The sequence below is a fragment of the Tachyglossus aculeatus genome, chromosome 16 (genome assembly GCF_015852505.1).
Source record: "Tachyglossus aculeatus isolate mTacAcu1 chromosome 16, mTacAcu1.pri, whole genome shotgun sequence".
NCBI classification, from domain to species: Eukaryota; Metazoa; Chordata; class Mammalia; order Monotremata; family Tachyglossidae; genus Tachyglossus; species Tachyglossus aculeatus.
Window position 1 is genome coordinate 48,028,067 of NC_052081.1, and position 18,928 is coordinate 48,046,994.

General features: G+C 53.6%; 1 protein-coding gene across 1 annotated transcript; it reads left to right on the forward strand.

Annotated features, from left to right (window-relative positions):
* Nucleotides 1-898: 898 nt before the first annotated feature.
* Nucleotides 899-18,088, forward strand: DHDDS (dehydrodolichyl diphosphate synthase subunit). Its single transcript, XM_038757823.1, has 9 exons — nt 899-923; nt 4,174-4,299; nt 6,346-6,462; nt 7,606-7,748; nt 9,038-9,154; nt 9,419-9,520; nt 10,052-10,166; nt 14,754-14,861; nt 16,454-18,088. Exons 2-9 carry the CDS (start codon nt 4,237-4,239, stop codon nt 16,691-16,693), a joined length of 1,005 nt encoding a protein of 334 aa, XP_038613751.1. The 5' UTR covers nt 899-923; nt 4,174-4,236; the 3' UTR covers nt 16,694-18,088.
* Nucleotides 18,089-18,928: the final 840 nt, after the last annotated feature.

Consider the following 18,928-nt stretch of genomic DNA (forward strand, 5'->3'; position numbering starts at 1 on the left):
AGGGGGGAGAGCGCGCGAGACAAGATGAGGGAAGAGGGAAGGGAGGGAGAACGGGAGAGAGCGACAAGAGAGATGAGGGGGAAAGGGGACAGCGAGAAGAGAGATGAGAGGGGGATAGGGGACAGCCAGAGGAGAGATGAGAGGGGGAAAGGGGAGATGAGAGGGGGGAAAAGGGGGAGAACGAGGAGAGATGGGGGAGAGAGGGAAAGGAGGGAGGGAGAGCGAGCGAGAAGAGAGATGAGGGGGGGAAAGGGGGAGAGCGAGGAGAGAGATGAGAGGGGGGAAGGGGACAGCGAGGAGAGAGATGAGAGAAGGAAAGGGAGGGAGCGCGCGAGACAAGAGATGAGGGGTGGGGAAAGGAGGGAGCGACAGCGGGAGAGAGCGAGAAGACAGATGAGGGGGGGAAGGGGAGAGCGGGAAGAGAGATGAGGGGGGGACAGGGGAGAGCGGGAAGAGAGATGAGAGAGGGAAAGGGAGAGAGCGCGCGAGACAGAAGAGATGGGGGACAGAGGGAAAGGAGGGAGAGAGGGCGCGCGAGAGGAGAGATGGGGGGGAAATGGGGGAGAGCGCGCGAGACGGAAGAGATGAGGGGAGAGAGGGAAAGAAGGGAGAGAGCGCGAGATAAAAGAGATGAAAAGGGAAAAACGAGAAGAGATAAGAAGGGAAGGGGGCGGGAGATGAGGGAGGGGGAAGGAGAAATCGCGAGAAGAAAGATGAGGGCAGGGAGGGAGACAGCGCGCGAGAAGATGAGGGGGACAGCGCGCGCATGCGCGCGAGTTAGTGAGGGGGGGGCGGTGCGGCCCTGTCGGCGGGCGCCTGCGTCATGACGTCACGAGCGCGCCACGTCGTGCGGCGGCCCCGTCTGCCAGCTGGGCCGAGGACGCGGGCGGGCGGAGGAGGAGGAGGAGGAGGAGGAGGAGGAGGTAGGGACAGCCCTCTCCACCCCCATCCCCCCACCCCCCCCACCCCCGGGGGCGGGAGGGGCAGGGGGGCCTGGGGGGCCTGGGGGGCCTGGGGGGCTAACCCCGGCCCCGCCACTTGGCTGCTGGGTGGCCTTGGCAAAGGCACAGCACGTAATAATAATAATAATAATAATAATAGTGACGGCATTTATTAAGCGCTTATTATTCATTCAGTCGTATTTATTGAGCGCTTACTGTGTGCAGAGCACTGTAGTAAGCGCTTGGGAAGTCCAACTTGGCAACATATAGAGACGGTCCCTACCCAACAGTGGGCTCACAGTCTAGATGTGCCAAGCACTGTCCTAAGCGCTGGGGAGGATACAAGGTGATCAGGTTGTCCCACGGGGGGGGGGGCTCATAGTCTTCATCCCCATTTGACAGATGTGGTAACTGAGGCCCAGAGAAGTGACTTGCCCAAAGCCACCCAGCTGACAGTTGGCGGAGTCGGGATTAGAACCCACGACCTTTGACTCCCAAGCCCGGGCTCTTCCCACTGAAACACGCTGCTTCTCAGCGTGGGCCCCTGGGCCTCAGTGACCTCATTCATTCATTCAATCGTATTTATTGAATTATTATTTATTTATTTATTGAGCGCTTACTGTGTGCAGAGCACTGTACTAAGCGCTTGGGAAGTAGAAGTTGGCAACATATAGAGGCGGTCCCTACCCAACAGCAGGCTCACAGTCTAGAAGGAAAATGGGGATGAAGACTGTGAGCCCCAAGCAGGACAGGGACTGGATCCAACCCTATTTGCGTGTGAGAAGCAGCGTGGCTCAGTGGAAGGAGCCCGGGCTTGAGAGTCAGAGGTCATGGGTTCGAATCCTGGCCCCTCCACTTGTCAGCTGGGTGACTTTGGGCAAGTTACTTCACCTCTCCGGGCCTCAGTTCCCTCATCTGTAAAATGGGGATCATCATCATCAATCGTATTTATTGAGCGCTTACTATGTGCAGAGCACTGTACTCAGCGCTTGGGAAGTACAAATTGGCAACATATAGTGACAGTCCCTACCCAACAGTGGGCTCACAGTCTAAAAGATGAAGACTGTGACTGGGGATGAAGAGTGTGAGCCCCCCGTGGGACAACCTGATCACCTTGTAACATCCCCAGCGCTTAGAACAGTGCTTTGCGCATAGTAAGCGCTTAATAAATGCCATTATTATTATTGTTATTCACCCCAGGCCTAATACAGTGAAGCAGCGTGGCTTAGTGGAAAGAGCACTGGTCCAGCGTGTAGAACAGTGCTCTGCACATAGTAAGCGCTTAATAAATGCCATCATTTGGTGGGTGGGAGGGAGTAAGATGTCGTGAGTTCTAATCCCGACACCGCCATTTATCAGTCAGTCAATCGTATTTATTGAGCGCTTACTGTGTGCAGAGCACTGTACTAAACGCTTGGGAAGTACAAGTTGGCAACATAGAGAGACAGTCACTTAGCTGTGTGACCTTGGGCAAATCACTTAACTTCTCTGTGCCTCAGTTCCCTCATCTGTAAAATGGGGATTAAGACTGTGAGCCCTATGTGGGCACTTCCCAAGCGCTTAGTACAGTGCTCTGCACACAGTAAACACTCAGTAAATACGATTGAATGACACCCTGATTACCTTGTATCTACCCCAGTGCTTAAAACTGTATTTGGCACATAGCGCTTAACAAATACCACCACTATTTATTATTATTACAGGGCCTGGCACATAGTAGGCGCTTAGCAAATACCATTATTATTATTATTTTTAGGAGCCAGGAGGGAGGTGGGCTGGGACCAGGGGGCAGAGTCATGGAAGGAGAGTAGTCAGGGAGGAGAGGAGGGCAGGGCCTGTGCATGGGTGGGCAGGGGCAACCATGTTTTTACGTGGAAGGATATGGAAAAAGTGGGAGCGGAGATGGGCGGGAAGGGCAAGACAAGGAGCCAGCCTTTCTAGAACCATGAGGGTCTGATACCCAGAGGGCTAGAGCCTGGCACCTTTGTACACTGGCAAAGCGGGCACAGAGGGCAACTGAATAATAATAATGATGGCATTTGGTAAGCGCTTACTATGTGCAAAGCACTGTTCTAAGCACCGGGGAGGTTACAAGGTGGATCAGGTTGTCCCACGGGGGGGCTCACAGTCTTCATCCCCATTTTTTACAGATGAGGGAACTGAGGCCCAGAGAAGTTAAGTGGCTTGCCCAAAGTCACACAGCTGCAGGAGCCGGGATTTGAATCCATGACCTCTGACTCCAAAGCCCATGCTCTTTTCCACTGAGCCACGCTGCTTTTCTGAAGGAAGGGGCCGTGAGGCTTGGCTGGGGGGCAGTGGAGAAGGCTGGGCACAGGATGGAGGTTGGGCCTCCCCTCCTCTCCTCCCCTTTCCCATCGATCAGTTGTCATTGTTGAGCTCTTACTGTGTTCAGAGCACTGTACTAAGCGCTTCTCCCCGCCCCGTCACAGCAGACAAGTGGCAGAGCTGGGATCAGAGCCCAAATGCTCCGACTCCCAAGCCTGGGCTCATTCCACTAGGCCATGCTCCTCCTGCTTCTGAAGCAGCGTGACTTAGTGAAAAGAGGAGCACACACTTGGGAGTCAGAGGTCATTCATTCATTCAATCGTATTTATTGAGCGCTTACTGTGTGCAGAGCGCTGTACTAAGCGCTTGGAGGTTCTAATCCCGGCTCCGCCACTTGGCTGCTGTGTGACTTTGGGCAAGTCACTTCACTTCTCTGTGCCTCAGTTCCCTCATCTGTAAAATGAGGATTAAGACTGTGAGCCCCATATAGGACAATCTGATTACTCTGTGTCTACTCCAGTGCTTAGAAGGGGATGTGCAGGCAGCCTTTTTTTTTTTTAACATGGTATTTTAGTGCTTACTATGTGCCAGGCACTGTGCTGAGCTCTGGGGTAGGTACAAGTGAATCAGGTTGGACACAGTCCGTGTCCCACATGGGGCTCCCAGTCTTAGTCCCTGTTTTACAGATGAGGTAACTGAGGCACAAGTGAAATGACTTGCCCAGGGTCACCTAGCAGACAAGTGGGAGAGCCGGCATTAGAACCCAAGTACTTCCGACTCCCGGGCCTGTCTTCAGGCTGCTTTTCCACGCTGCTTTTCCAGGCCTTGGTCTGTTCCAGTGGGATGTGGTGTCCGGTGCTCGCGACTTCAGTTCAAGGCAGGGGACTGGCTGGGATACGCGCCAAGGGCCAGGCCCCGTGGGCTAATGGGAATGTTGCTTTCTCAGGTGACTGGAGACCGGCTGTCCCAGGACGGAGGCCCCAGCAGCTCTGGCTTGGCAGGGGGGACCATGTCGTGGATCCGGGAAGGAGAGCTGTCTCTCATCGAGCGACTCTGTGCCAACATCATAAAGGTGAGGGGGTCTGGGGGAGAGGGGCCTGGATGGCTCTGTCCCGGGGAGACCTCCATCTCGTCTGTCACCTCCATCTTGTCCGTCTCCACTGCCGACCTCTCGCCCACATTCTGGAACGCCCTCCCTCTTCATAGCTGACAGACCGTCACTCTCCTCCCATATAAAGCCTTAGTGAAGGCTTGGATTATTGTTATATTGTACTCTCCCAAGCGCTTTGTCCCTTGCTCTGCACATAGTAAGCGCTCAATAAATACAACTTCCCTGACTAAGCCCTCCTTTTCTCTTCTTCCACTCCCTTCTGCATCGCCCTTACTCCCTTTATTCATCCCCGCTCCCAGCCCCACAGCGTTTGTGTACCTATCTGTCATTTATTTCTATTCACGTCTGATTTTCTCTCCCTCTAGACTGTAAGTTGGTTGTGGGCAGGGAATGTGTCTGTTGTATCGTTGTGCTCTACTCTCCCAGGTGCTTCGTACGGTGCACTGCACACAGTGAGCGCTCAATAAGTACGATTGACTGACTGACCACCCTCTGATAATTTGGCTTGGAGGAGGGAGTGATGGGCGTGAGGCCAGTGGAGGAGGAGGAGAGGCGGCTAAAGGCCTCCCTCTCCCCTTCCTGCTCGCGGCCCAGGAGAGCCTTTTCCTGGCCACCCCGTCCTCCTCGACTTCCTTCGCTCAGCAGGTGTGGACTGAGCGCCTTCGGCTTGAGAGCTCTGTCCTGAGCTCTGGGAAAGAATGACTTAGTGGGTATAGCCCAGACCCGTTAGTCCAAAGGACCTAGATTCTAATTTCTGCACCTCCACGTGTCTGCTGTGTGACCTTGGGCAAGTCGCTTCACTTCTCTGTGCCTTGGTTACCTCATTTGTAAAATGGGGATAAGAGTGGGAGCCCCATCTGGGGTAGGGACTGGCTCCAACCTGATTAATAATAATAATGGCATTTATTAAGCGCTTACTATGTGCAAAGCACTGTTCTAAGCGCTGGGGAGGTTACAAGGTGATCAGGTTGTCCCACAGGGGGCTCACAGTTTTAATTCCCATTTTACAGATGAGGTAACTGAGGCACAGAGAAGTTAAGTGACCTGCCCAAAGTCACACAGCTGACAATTGACAGAGTCGGGATTTGAACCTGCGACCTCTGACTCCAAAGCCCGTGCTCTTCCCACTAAGCCGCACTGCTTCTCTGATTAGCTGGAATACACCTTATTGCTTAGAGCAGTGCTTAGCATATAAGCATATGCACCTAAGTACCGTAATTATTATTACCAGAGGAAAAATTAGTCCTGGTCCCCAGCCCTCCTGCGATTTAATAATAGTAATTAATAATTATGGTACTTGTTAAGCGTCTGCTATGTGCCAGGCACTGTATTAAGCGCTGGGATGGGTACAAGCAAATCAGGTTGGATACAGTCCCTTGTCCCACGTGGGGCTCACGATCTCAATCTCCATTTTACAGATGAGGTCACTGAGGCCCAGAGAAGTGAAGCGACTTGCCCAAGGTCAGGCAGCAGACAAGTGGCAGAGCCGGGATTAGAACCCGTGACCTTCTGACTCCCAGCCCTGTGTTCTGTCCGCTGTGCTGGGCTGCATTGCCCTTCCTCCTCAGACCCCGGTCCGGTTCGTCAGAGCCGAAAGCCATTCCCTCAGAGCAGCAGACGTGCAGAGAAATCCGTGGACCCCACAGAGGTTACGTGTACAAGTTGTGTTGCCAACTTGTACTTCCCAAGCGCTTAGTACAGTGCTCTGCACACAGTAAGCGCTCAATAAATACGATTGATGATGATGATGGCCTAGCAGCCACTGGGGCAGCTGCCTCCATGGGTCACTGCCGGGTGAACGGCCAGTCCTGTGAGCCGCTCTCAGCTCTAGCCCTCGTTTTCATCACATCCCCAGGAGAAGGGTTTGGCGGTCACTGAGAGTTGGGAAGTGGGAGAAGCGAGTCAGTCAGGAAGCTCTCCCCTTGGAAAGGGGCCGGCGCTCCGTGGTGACGGCCGTCTGCCTGCTCGGAGACGCCTCAGACTCCGGCGTCTCTTCCCCCACCACAGGCGGGCCCAATGCCCAAGCACATCGCCTTCATCATGGACGGGAACCGCCGCTACGCCCAGAAGTGTCAAGTGGAGAGGCAGCAGGGCCACTCCCAAGGCTTCGACAAGCTGGCTGAGGTGGGTGACGTATCCGGGGGACGGGGGGAGGCACCCCGGCCTTCGTTCCCAAGCCTGACGCGGAGGCCCAGCGTGCCTCCGTCGTATTTCTCGAGTGCTTATGTGTATGGAGCACTGTACTGAATGCTAGAGAGAGTAGACTTTAGACCGTGAGCCCACTCTTTTAGACTGTGAGCCCACTGTTGGGTAGGGACTGTCTCTATATGTTGCCAATTTGTACTTCCCAAGCGCTTAGTACAGTGCTCTGCACATAGTAAGCGCTCAATAAATACGATTGATGATGATGATGAGTAGGATAATAATAATAATGGTATTTGTTAAGCGTTTACTAGGTGCCAAGCACCGATCTAAGCCCTGGGGTAGATACAAGGTAATCAGGTTGTCCCACGTAGGGCTCACAGTCTTCATCCCCATTTTCCAGATGAGGTAGGTCACTAAGGCCTGGAGAAGTTAAGTGACTGGCCCAAAGTCACACAGCTGATAAGCCAACTTCTACTTCCCAAGTGCTTAGTACAGTGCTCTGCACATAGTAAGCGCTCAATAAATACGATTGATGATGATGATGAGTAGGATAATAATAATAATGGTATTTGTTAAGCGTTTACTAGGTGCCAAGCACCGATCTAAGCCCTGGGGTCGATACAAGGTAATCAGGTTGTCCCACGTAGGGCTCACAGTCTTCATCCCCATGTTCCAGATGAGGTCACTAAGGCCTGGAGAAGTTAAGTGACTGGCCCAAAGTCACACAGCTGATAAGCCAGCTTGTACTTCCCAAGTGCTTAGTACAGTGCTCTGCACACAGTAAGCGCTCAATAAATACTTTTCATTGATAAGCGGCGGAGCTGGGATTAGAACCCACTACCTCTGACTCCCAAGCGCGGGCTCTTTCCACTGAGTCACGCTGCTTCATACACAGGATACAACAGTGTAACGGACACGCTCTCGCTCAGCACCCAGCAAACGCTCAATAAATACAATGGAATGAGCGAACACTCCTTGCCCACAGTGAGCTTCCAGTTGAGGGAGCGTCGCCTTCAACCGGAGGACGGCGCGGGCCTTCATCCTACCCACCCGGGAGGGTCCCTGTGACCCCCTCCCTCCCCCGGGAGGGGCTGAGAACTGACTTTTGCCCGCCTTCGGCAGACTCTGCGCTGGTGCCTGAACCTGGGAGTCCGTGAGGTGACGGTGTACGCCTTCAGCATCGAGAACTTCAAACGCACCAAGGACGAGGTGGACGGGCTGATGGATCTGGCCCGCCAGAAGTTCACCCGCCTGATGGAGGAACAGTGAGACGGGGGGGTCGCAGGCCGGGGAGGGGCTTTTCCGGAAAGCCGGCACCGCCTCGCTGTTGTCACGGTTGTTGTTGCTTACACTATTTATTGAGCGCTTACTGAGTGCAGAGCACTGTACTAAGCGCTTGGGAAGTCCAAGTCGGCAGCATATAGAGACGGTCCCTACCCGACAACGGGCTCACAGCCTAGAAGGGGGAGACAGACGACAAAACCTGTGGACAGGTGTCAAGTCGTCAGAACCGAAAGAATTAAAGCCAAATGCACATCATTAACAGAATAGTAAATATGTACAAGTCAAATAAATAGAGTAATAAATCTGTACAAACATATAAGCAGGGGCTGTGGGGAGGGGAAGGAGGTAGGGTGGGGAGAAGGAGAGGAAAAAGGGGGCTCAGTCCGGGAAGGCCTGTTCTACCCCTGTTCTTAGCGCAGGGTTAGATATGAGCTAATCAGGTTGGACGTGGTCCCTGTTCCACATTCATTCATTCAGTTATATTTATTGCACGCTAGCTGTGTGCAGAGCACTGTGTCAATCAATCAACCAATCAGTCGTATTTATTGAGCGCTTACTGTGTGCAGAGCACTGTACTAAGTGCTTGGGAAGTACAAGTTGGCAACATATAGAGACGGTCCCTATCCAACAGTGGGCTCACGGTCTAGAAGGGGGAGACAGAGAACAAAGCCAAACATGTTAACAAAATAAAATAAGTAGAATAGATATGTACAAGTAAAATAAATAGAGTAATAAATATGTACAAACATATATACAGGTGCTGTGGGGAAGGGAAGGAGGTAAGGCGGGGGGATGGAGAGGGGGAGGAGGGGGAGCTGTACTAAGCGCTTGGGAGAGTGCGATACAACAACAGATACACAGGGCTCACAGTCCTAATCCCCATTTTACGGATGAGGTCACTGAGGCCCAGAGGAAGTGAAATGACTTGTCCCACAGCAGACAAGCAGTGGAGCCAGCATTAGAACTCAGGTCCTTTTGACTCCCACGCCCGAGCTCTATCCGCCGGGCCACACTGTTCCCTGCCCACGAGGGTGAGCGACATTCTGGGAGACCAGGGAGACGTTGAGACAACCCGGCCTGGGTGTCTGGTGGTTCTTGCCTGAGGAGAGAGACGATCAGTCATATTTATTGAGGGCTTACTGTGGGCAGAGCACTGTACTAAGTGCCGGGGGGAGTACCGTACAACAATAAACGGACAGATTCCTGGCCCACGGGGAGCTTGCAGTGAGGTCCAGCCGAGTTGGTGACTGACGGTCGCCCCCGTGGCCAGGGAGAAGCTGCGGAAACACGGCGTGTGCATCCGGGTCCTGGGCGACCTGCACCTGCTGCCTCGGGACCTGCAGGAACTCATCGCCCGAGCCGTGCGGGCCACTCGCAGCTACAACAAGTGAGTAGGTCCCCCCCCTCCCCACGGGGGACCACGGGGCGGGAGGGCCAGCTGCTTCACCGGGCCTGAACCCTCCGTGGCTCCATACCAGGGCTAACTCTTCGGCCTCCTCTTCCGTCCTCCTCACGAGCCGCAGACCCCTCCCTTGGTTCCCTGGCCCCCCATAGCTGGGAGAGCTCCAGGGGGCGGCTGCAGCTGGCTCCCCACCCCTCGGACCGGAGCTCCCCCGAAAGCGTCCGCGCTAAATCCCTCTGGCTTCTCCAGGTGCTTCCTAAACGTGTGCTTCGCCTACACATCCCGCCACGAGATCAGCAACGCCGTGCGCGAGATGGCCTGGGGGGTTGAACAAGGCCTCCTGAAGCCCAGGTGATCGTCCGTCCGTCCGTCCATCCATCCACCCGTCCACCTGCCCTCCCTCCTCCCTGCTAGCCTGCCTCCACCTCTCCCTCCCTCCCTGCATCCTTCTCCTTCCCATCCGCCCCTGCCCGCCTCCCCCTTCCTCCCTGTCTCTGCCCTTCTTTCCCTTGGGTTTCTGTATCAAGGGCATTTCCGACTCGTGCGCGTGTGAGAGTCACTCAGTCATATTTATTGAGCACTTACTGTGTGCCGAGCACTGTACAAAGCGCTTGGGAGAGTACAATATAACAATAAACAGACACATTCCCTGCTCACAACGAGCTCACAGTCTAGGGGGGGAGGACAGACATTAATATATGTCTGAGTTTATTGAGTGCTAACTGTGTGCAGAGCACTGTACAAATCACTTGGGAGAGTATAATAAAACAGGCACCTTCCCTGCGCCCAATGAGGTTTCAGGCTAGAGGGGGAGGCAGACATTGTGTGTGTCTGTGTCTGTGTGTGACACACACCTCCCCCCCTCCACCCACCCACCCACAGTGACGTGTCGGAAGGACTCATCGACCGCTGTCTTTACACAAACCACTCCCCCAATCCAGACATCCTGATCCGTACCTCTGGAGAAGTGCGGCTCAGCGACTTCCTGCTCTGGCAGGTAGGTGGGCCTGGGGGGGCCAACGGAGCAGGACGCCGCGTGTCTCCCACCCCGGCCCCCCGTCAGGTCATCCGGGGGCCGGACCCCCGCCGGGACGGAGCCGTGGATTGTCGGGGTGACCCGGGGTTGGTGAGCGGGGCTGGGAGAGGGGCGGGGTGCAACCCCTCGCAGCGATGAGGGGTTGCACCCCTCATCTTTCTTCCTCTCCGCCTCGTCCCCCTCTCCATCCCCCCCATCTTACCTCCTTCCCTTCCCTACAGCACCTGTATATATGGATATATGTTTGTACATATTTACTACTCCATTTATTTATTTATTTATTTTACTTGTACATATCTATCCTATTTATTTTATTTTGTTAGTATGTTTGGTTTTGTTCTCTGTCTCCCCCTTTTAGACTGTGAGCCCACTGTTGGGTAGGGACTGTCTCTATATGTTGCCAATTTGGACTTCCCAAGCGCTTAGTACAGTGCTCTGCACATAGTAAGCGCTCAATAAATACGATTGATGATGATGATGATGACCACAGAGGTGGACGAAGGAGCCGGCCTAAGCGCTCTGCTAAATCACTGGCTTTTCTAGGTCCCACTCCTGCTGCTTGTGCCTCCTCTCAAGAATCAGTCTCATTTACCGAGCGCTTACTGTGTAGAAAGCACTGTATTAAGTGCTTGGGAGAGGACAATAGAACAATATAATGACTGTGATATATTAGTGTTTGTTATGTGCTACCCGCTGTACTAAACCCTCTGGTGGATTCAAGAAAATCAGATTGGACCCAGTCCCCGGCCCCCATTGGGTTCATCTTCTTAATCCCCATTTTACAGGTGAGGTAGTGGGCTCAGAGAAGTGAAGTGTCTTGGCCAAGGTCACACAGCAGACAAGTGGCTGAGCTGGGATTGGAACCCAGGTCCTTTTAACTCCCAAGCCTGGGCTCTATAGTAATAGTGATGGTATTTGTTAAGTGTTTGCTATGTGTGAAGCACTGTTCCAAGCGCTGGGGTAGATGCAAGGTGATGTGGTTGTCCCATGTGGGGCTCACAGTCTTAATCCCCATTTTACAGATGAGGGAACTGAGGCACAGAGAATAATAATAATAATAATAATGGTATTTGCTAAGTGTTTACATTATCAGGTTGTCCCATGTGAGGCTCACAGTCTTAATCCCCGTTTTACAGATGAGGGAACTGAGGCACAGAGAATAATAATAATGATGGTATTTGTTAAGTGTTTACATTATCAGGTTGTCCCATGTGGGGCCCACAGTCTTAATCCCCATTTTACAGATGAGGGAACTGAGGCAACGAGAATAATAATAATAATGATGGTATTTGTTAAGTGTTTACTATGTGCCAAGCACTGCTCTAAGCACTTGGGTAGGTACAAGGTTATCAAGTCGTCCCATGTGGGACTCACAGTCTTAATCCCCATTTTACAAATGAGGGAACTGAGGCACAGAGAATAATAATAATGGTATTTGTTAAGTGTTTACGTTATCAGGTTGTCCCATGTGAGGCTCACAGTCTTAATCCCCATTTTACAGATGAGGGAACTGAGGCACAGAGAATAATGATGACGATATTTGTTAAGTGTTATGTTATCAGGTTGTCCCACATGGGGCTCACAGTCTTAGTCCCCATGTTACAGATGAGGGAACTGAGGCACAGAGAATAATAATAATAATGATGGTATTTGTTAAGTGTCTACTATGTGCCAAGTACTGTTCTAAGCACTGGGATAGATACAAGGTTATCAGGTCGTCCCATGTGGGGCTCACAGTCTTAATCCCCATTTTACAGATGAGGTAACCGAGGCATCGAGAAGTTAAGTGACTTGCCCAAGGTCACACAGCTGACAAGTGGCGGAGCCGGAATTAGAACCCATGACCTCTGACTCCCAAGCCCAGGCTCCTTCCGCTAAGCCATGCTGCTTCTCATAATAATAATAATTATTATTCTCATATAATAATACTAATAATAATGATGACATTTGTTAAGCGCTTACTATGTGCCAAGCACTGTTCTAAGCACTGGCGTAGATACAAGGTTATCAGGTCATCCCACGGGGGGCTCACAGTCTTCATCCCCATTTTACAGATGAGGGAACTGAGGCACAGAGAAGTTAAGTGACTTGCCCAAGGTCACATAGCTGGCAAGTGGCGGAGCCGGAATTAGAACTCATGACCTCTGACTCCCAAGCCCGGGCTCCTTCCGCTAAGCCACGCTGCTTCTCATAATAATAATAATAATCATAATATAACATATATAATACATAATATAATATATTAATATAATATAATTATAATTAATAAATTATTATTATTATTATTATTCTCATATAATAATACTAATAATAATGATGACATTTGTTAAGCGCTTACTATGTGCCAAGCACTGTTCTAAGCACTGGGGTAGATACAAGGTTATCAGGTCATCCCATGTGGGGCTCACAGTCTTCATCCCCATTTTACAGATGAGGGAACTGAGGCACAGAGAAGTTAAGTGACTTGCCCAAGGTCACATAGCTGGCAAGTGGCGGAGCCGGGGTTAGTACCCAGGACCTCTCACTCCCAAGCCTGGGCTCTTTCCACTAAACTACGTTGCTTTCTGTATAACACTAAAACAGAGACATTCCCTGTCCAGTTCTCTGCCACATCATCGGTGTTTAGCCAGCACCTACTCTGTGCAGAGCGTTGTTCAAAGCATGGGCTTCTGGACTGTAAGCTCGTTGTGGGCAGGGAACATGGAGACCGTCAGCGTGTACTCTCCCAAACGTTTAGTACAGTGCTGTGCGCACACTAAGCGCTCAATAAATACCATCATCATCATCATCATCAATCATATTTATTGAGCGCTTACTGTGTGCAGAGCACTGTACTAAGCGCTTGGGAAGTACAAATTGGCAACATAGAGAGACAGTCCCCAATCGTATTTATTGAGCGCTTACTGTGTGCAGAGCACTGGACTAAGCGCTTGGGAAGTACAAGTTGGCAACATCTAGAGACGGTCCCTACCCAACAGTGGGCTCACAGTCTAAAAGGGGGAGACGGAGAACAAAACCAAACGTACTAACAAAATAAAATAAATAGAATAGATATGTACAAGTAAAATAAAATAAATAAATAGAGTAATAAATATGTACAAGCATATATGGACAACCTGATCACCTTGTAACTTCCCCAGTGCTTAGAACAGTGCTTTGCACATAGTAAGCACTTAACAAATACCATAATTATTATTATTATATATACTGCTTGAGATAGAAAGAGGGAGATACGGGCCCTGTTTTTGAAGAAGTTTTCCGTCTAACGGAATTAGTTAATAATAACAGTGCTATTATTGTCACACTTTTCAGCTGTGTGACCTTGGGCAAGTCACTTAACTTCTCGATGCCTCGGTTACCTCATCTGTAAAATGGGGATTAAGACTGTGAGCCCCACATGGGACGACCTGATAACCTTATATCTATCCCAGTGCTTAGAACAGTACTTGGCACATAGTAAACACTTAACAAATACCATCATTATTATTATTATTATTCTCTGTGCCTCAGTTCCCTCATCTGTAACATGGGGACTAAGACTGTGAGCCCCACGTGGGACAACCTGATAACGTAATACTGTTATTATCAGATAATAATAATAGCATTTGTTAAGCGCATACTATGGGCCAAGCCCTGTGCTGAGCAGCGTGGCTCAGTGGAAAGAGCACGGACTTTGGAGTCAGAGGTCATGGGTTCAAATCCCGGCTCCGCCACTTGTCAGCTGTGTGAGTTTGGGCAAGTTACTCGACTTCTCTGTGCCTCAGTTCCCTCATCTGTAAAATGGGGATGAAGACTGTGAGCCCCACGTGGGACAACCTAATCACTTTGTATTCTCCCCAGCGCTTAGAACAGTGCTTTGCACATAGCGCTTAACAAATGCCATCATCATTATTATTATTATTATCTAAGCACACTTTGCTGCGACACAAGATCAGGTCGAAATCTTCGAGGGCTCACAATCTGAAGGAGGGAGAGCCGGTATTTTAACCCCACTTTACAGTTGAGGAAACTGAGGCCCAGCGAGGGCGTGTGACCCGCCCGAGGTCACACAGCAGACCCGTGGCAGAGCTGGGAATGGAACCTGGGTCTCCCGATGCCTGTCCCCGTAGTCATCCCACTAGGCCACAGTGTCTCCAGTGCGGGCAGAGATAACGGCCGCTTGAAGAAAGGTCTGGCTACATTCAAGGACAACAGGTCCGTGGTGAGCAACTGGAGGGAAAGGCAGGAAGCTGAAAGGGAAAGGTTCGGGGGCATTGGAAGCGTAAAACAGAAACGTGAAGGATGGGATCACGTTGGCCGTTTTGCACGGAGAGTCGAGGAGGGGAAGTGACTTGCCCGGGGTCGCACAGCAGACCAGCGGCCGAGCTGGGATTAGAACCCAGGTCCTTCTGAATTCCAGGCCTGCGCTTGAACCATCAGGCCAGGCCGATTCTCCGTGTGGCGGCGGCGGCGGAAGAGCTAGGGCCCCTCACGTCCCGTCCACCTAGGGTGGCCCGGGGAGGCCACGGGGGTCGGGATGCTGAGCGGTGCCGGCCTCTTCCCCTGCAGACCTCCCACTCGTGCCTGGTGTTCCAGCCCGTCCTGTGGCCTGAGTACACTTTCTGGAACCTGTGTGAGGCCATACTCCAGTTCCAGGTGAACCACGGGGTGCTGCAGGTAAGGCCCTAAACACTCCGTCCATCCCCCCACCCCGAAGGCAGGTGGCTGAGCAGTGCTTTGCACATAGTAAGCGCTTAATAAATGCCATCAAAAAAAAAAACCCAACCACCAGCGGCCACAGCCAACCCATGTCCTCATTCATTCATTGTCGTATTTATTGAGCGCTTACTAAGTACTAACCATACTAAAGTGCTTGGGAGAGGGCAATAGAGTAAGTAAACAGTGACATTCCCTGCCCACAACAGGCTTACAGATTCGAGTCGGGGAGGCAGACATCAATACAAATCAAATAAAAGGACGTAAGTGCTGTGGGGCTTGGGAGAGGGCAATAGAGTAAGTAAACAGTGACATTCCCTGCCCACAACAGGCTTACAGTTTCGAGGGGGGGGGAGGCAGACATCAATACAAATAAATAAAAGGATGTAAGTGCTGTGGGTCTTGGGAGAGGGCAATAAAGTAAACAGTGACATTCCCTGCCCACAACAGGCTTACAGTTTCGAGGGGGGGAGGCAGACGTCAATACAAATAAATGAAAGGACGTAAATAAAAGGACTTAAGTGCTGTGGGGCTTGGGAGAGGGCAATAGAGTAAGTAAACAGTGACATTCCCTGCCCACAGCAGGCTTACAGTTTCGAGGGGGGGAGGCAGACGTCAAAACAAATAAATGAAAGGACGTAAGTGCTGTGGGGCGGGAGAGGGGAAGAGCAAAGGTGACAAGTCAGGGTGACGCAGAAGGGAGTGGGAGATGAGGAAAAGGAAAGGAGGAGACGAGGCTTAGTCTGGGAAGGGCTCTTGGAGATGGGCCTTCAATAAGGCTTTGGAGGCGGGGAGAGTTATTGTCTGTCGGATTTGAGGAGGGAGGGCGTTCCAGGCCAGAGGCGGGACAGGGGTGAGAAGGTTAGCGCTAGAGGAGTGAGGTAGGTGTCTGGGCTGGTTTGTCGAAGGAGAGAAGCGGGGTGAGATGAGGGGTCATGGTGATGGACTGCTTTAAAGCCAATGGTGAGGAGTTTTTGTTTGATGCGGATGTAGATGGGTAACGGCTGGAGTTTTTTGAGGAGTGGGGTGACACATCCGGCTTAGGAGCTGATAATGATAGTGATGGTATTTGTTAAGTGCTTACTTTGTGCCTGGCTCTGTACTAAGCGCTGGGGTGGTTACAAGGAATTGGGATCAGTCCAATGAGCAGACCAGAGGAGGCTGGTCATTCATTCAGTCGTATTTATTGAGCGCTTACTGTGTGCAGAGCACTGTACTAAGCGCTTGGGAGACATATAGAGATGGTCCCTACCCAACAACGGGCTCACAGTCTAGAAGGGGGTCAAGCCCTGGCTTCCTTGACCACGACCTCCAGCCCGGCTGGGAGGTGCCCTAGGCGCCTGGCTGACCACCAGCTCCGGGTCCTCCCGCTGCCCGCCCTGGGAAAGCGCCGGGAGCAGGGTCTGGGTGGTTCAGACCGCCCATTGGCATGGGTGCTCATAGCGGGAGAGGACTGGGAGGAGGCCGGGGCTTCCCGGGAGCTCTCTGTCCACCTTGCCCTCTCTGTCTCTCTCTCTCTCCCCCCTCTCTCCCTCTTTCTCCCACCCCACCAGAGGGCCCGGGACGCCTACGAGGACGAGAGGAAGAGGCGGCAGCTGGAGAGTGACCAAGCGGCCGTGACGGAACAGCTGCTCCGGGAGGGGGCCGCGGCCGCCGGGGACCCCCGGCGACGGCGGCGGGCGCTGTTGAACCGGCTCACGGCCGCGCGGGAGGAGCGGGTCCAGGCTTTCCTGCAGGCCCTGGAGCTCAAGAGGGAGGACCTGCTGGCCAGCCTGGGCGCCGCCTCGGCCTGAGCGGGCTCGCTCTTGGGGTTCCCGGTGTGGCCAACGACCGGTGGAGGCCAAGGAGGAAACTGTCTTGGCTCGTCTGGGGAACACGGACGCGGGGCAGCCACCCAGCTGCCTCTCCCGGCCCGTCCTTTTCCCCTCCCCGCTTCAGGGGATCTTGTAAAGGGGCGGGGGGGACATCTTGCCTTTCCAGCAGGGCCTCCTGGCCCCGGGAGGCACGGGGCTTTGAGCCTGGAGCAGCTGAAGGAGGGCAAGCCCATCATCAATCCCCACCGTTTCGGCCTGCCCGAACCGCCAAGTGATCATGATCCCTTTAATCCACTGCCATCTTAGCCCACCCGTGGATTTTCTTTTTCCCTCTCCTTTCCTCAGGGCTCCACACCAACCCGGGGCCGAAAGGGTAAGGGAAGGTTGTGGGGAGGGGCCGGTCGTGACCCAGGGGCAGCCCTGGCTCCCTAAATATATCTGTGTCCACACTGCCGACAGGGGAGGGGTGTGCAGGAGAGGGCACCCTGAAGTCTTCCACGACCTCGGGGCTAGGCTGGGGCTAGTGTTAGGTGAGTACAGCACCCTTGCCCCCACCCCCCCGACTGCTGAGGTGATTTAACAGGTCGGTAAGGTGAAGCAACCACAGGACTCCGCCTCGTGTTGCATCCCAACTTCCTTTCCCCTTCCTTCCCCTGCCCCCCCCAAAACCACCATCCTGCTGTCTCCACCCAGTTCTTTCTGCTGGACCATCCCAGATGCGGGGTGCCCAGAACGGTCAACTGCGTTCTGGCCCTGTGTTTGGGGCAAGTGTGGCAGCCCCTCTTTCCCAGCCCTCTGCACCCCCCCGAACCAGCACCTGGTTTGAAGAGGGCAGATGCTGGTGACCCCCAGGTTTCCGTGGGGGATGTTGACTGACTTGATAAGAGAGGGACGAGGCTGGAGGCGGGAGTGTTGTAATGCAGGCCTAAGAGTTAGGGGCTCGGCCAGCGACGAACAGGCCAGATTTTAGGAGTGGGGTGTGGCGGGGGCCCGGCACGCCAGGCTTTTAGGGCAGAGTCGCTCCAGTTGGGTAGAAAGGTGGTGACGGATGGTGTGGCACCTTGTCGTTTCTGCCTGCACCCTGGGGTTCTGGCAAAGGTGTGTTTGGTGGAGTAGAGTGGTGCCACCCCCCCATGGCGTTGTAAGTAGCAGAGATCTGGCAGAGCCGTGGAGGGAGGGGCTGCGGTCTTGCCACCCTCTTGGATTCGACTGACATTTGCCCCTCGGCCGCAGGGACCACCCCGTCCCCTAAGGGGACCCCACAGATCACTTGAAGCAGCCTGAGCTGGGCCTCCCCCCACGCCCGCTGTTGGGAGGGTTTTAATTCCCTCCTCGTGCGCGCTTGGGGCCTCGGCTATTAAAAAGTGGAGTCTCCTTCGACGTGCAACTCGTGTGCCGCCCTTGCCGTGGAAGAAAACGATGCTTTGCATGGTGTGCTTAGCCGCTTTTTCCCCCCCCCAGCACGCTCTTGGTTCCTCTTCGGCCAACTCTGAGTGAGAGGGGTGGCATGGCCCCCCCTCCAAGCTTCCGGCCAACGGTGCCCTTTTTATTTTTTAATTTCTCAGCACCAGGGTTAAGATCGTGGAAGGGGAGGAAAAAAAAGGGGGGGAGGGCCCCGGACCTTGCGCTGCAGCTGGCAGAGGTTTTGGTGGCGTCAAAATTGGCCTTTTTTTTTGGGGGGGGGGAGTGGAAATTTGGGGGGGGTTGTGTGTGAGTGTGGATGTGATGAGTGCTGAAGGGACAGCTCCCACCCAACCGGCCCCCGAATTTCGGCGGCCTCCAGGTAGGTGCCCAGGGGGGCACGTAGTGGGCGCCGGCGGGGAAAGACGCACGTCCGGTTGCACCAAGCAGAAGGGGGTGCGCCCCCCGCCCCCCCCTTGCCCATCCGGGCCCTGTCCTTCCCTCCGCCTGCGAGGGCAAGGGGGGGAAAAAGAAGGGGGGGGGCTGGTGCCTCCGTGGGGGGGTCCAAAGGGTAGCCCCCACCCCCCGGCCCATTGCACGGATTGGAGAAGCGGGCGGTTGGGTTGCATAAGGTGGAAGGAACTTGAGCGACGCCGCTTTTTTTGCACAAGCGGAGCGCGAGGCGGGAAGCTCGAGGCCCGGCGCGTGCGCACGCGCGCCCGCGCGCGCCGGCCCCCCCCCCCGCCCCTCCGAGGAGGTGAGTTTAAACCCCGCCCACGTGACCCCGGCCGGGCCAATGAGCGGCGGCGGGAG

Coding starts and splice junctions, on each gene's coding strand:
- DHDDS (XM_038757823.1), top strand. CDS start 4,237: ATGTCGTGGATCCGGGAAGGAGAGCTGTCTCTCATCGAGCGACTCTGT. Junction 9,521..10,051: donor CAAGGCCTCCTGAAGCCCAG/GTGATCGTCCGT, acceptor ACCCACCCACAG/TGACGTGTCGGAAGGACTCA. Junction 14,862..16,453: donor TGAACCACGGGGTGCTGCAG/GTAAGGCCCTAA, acceptor CCACCCCACCAG/AGGGCCCGGGACGCCTACGA.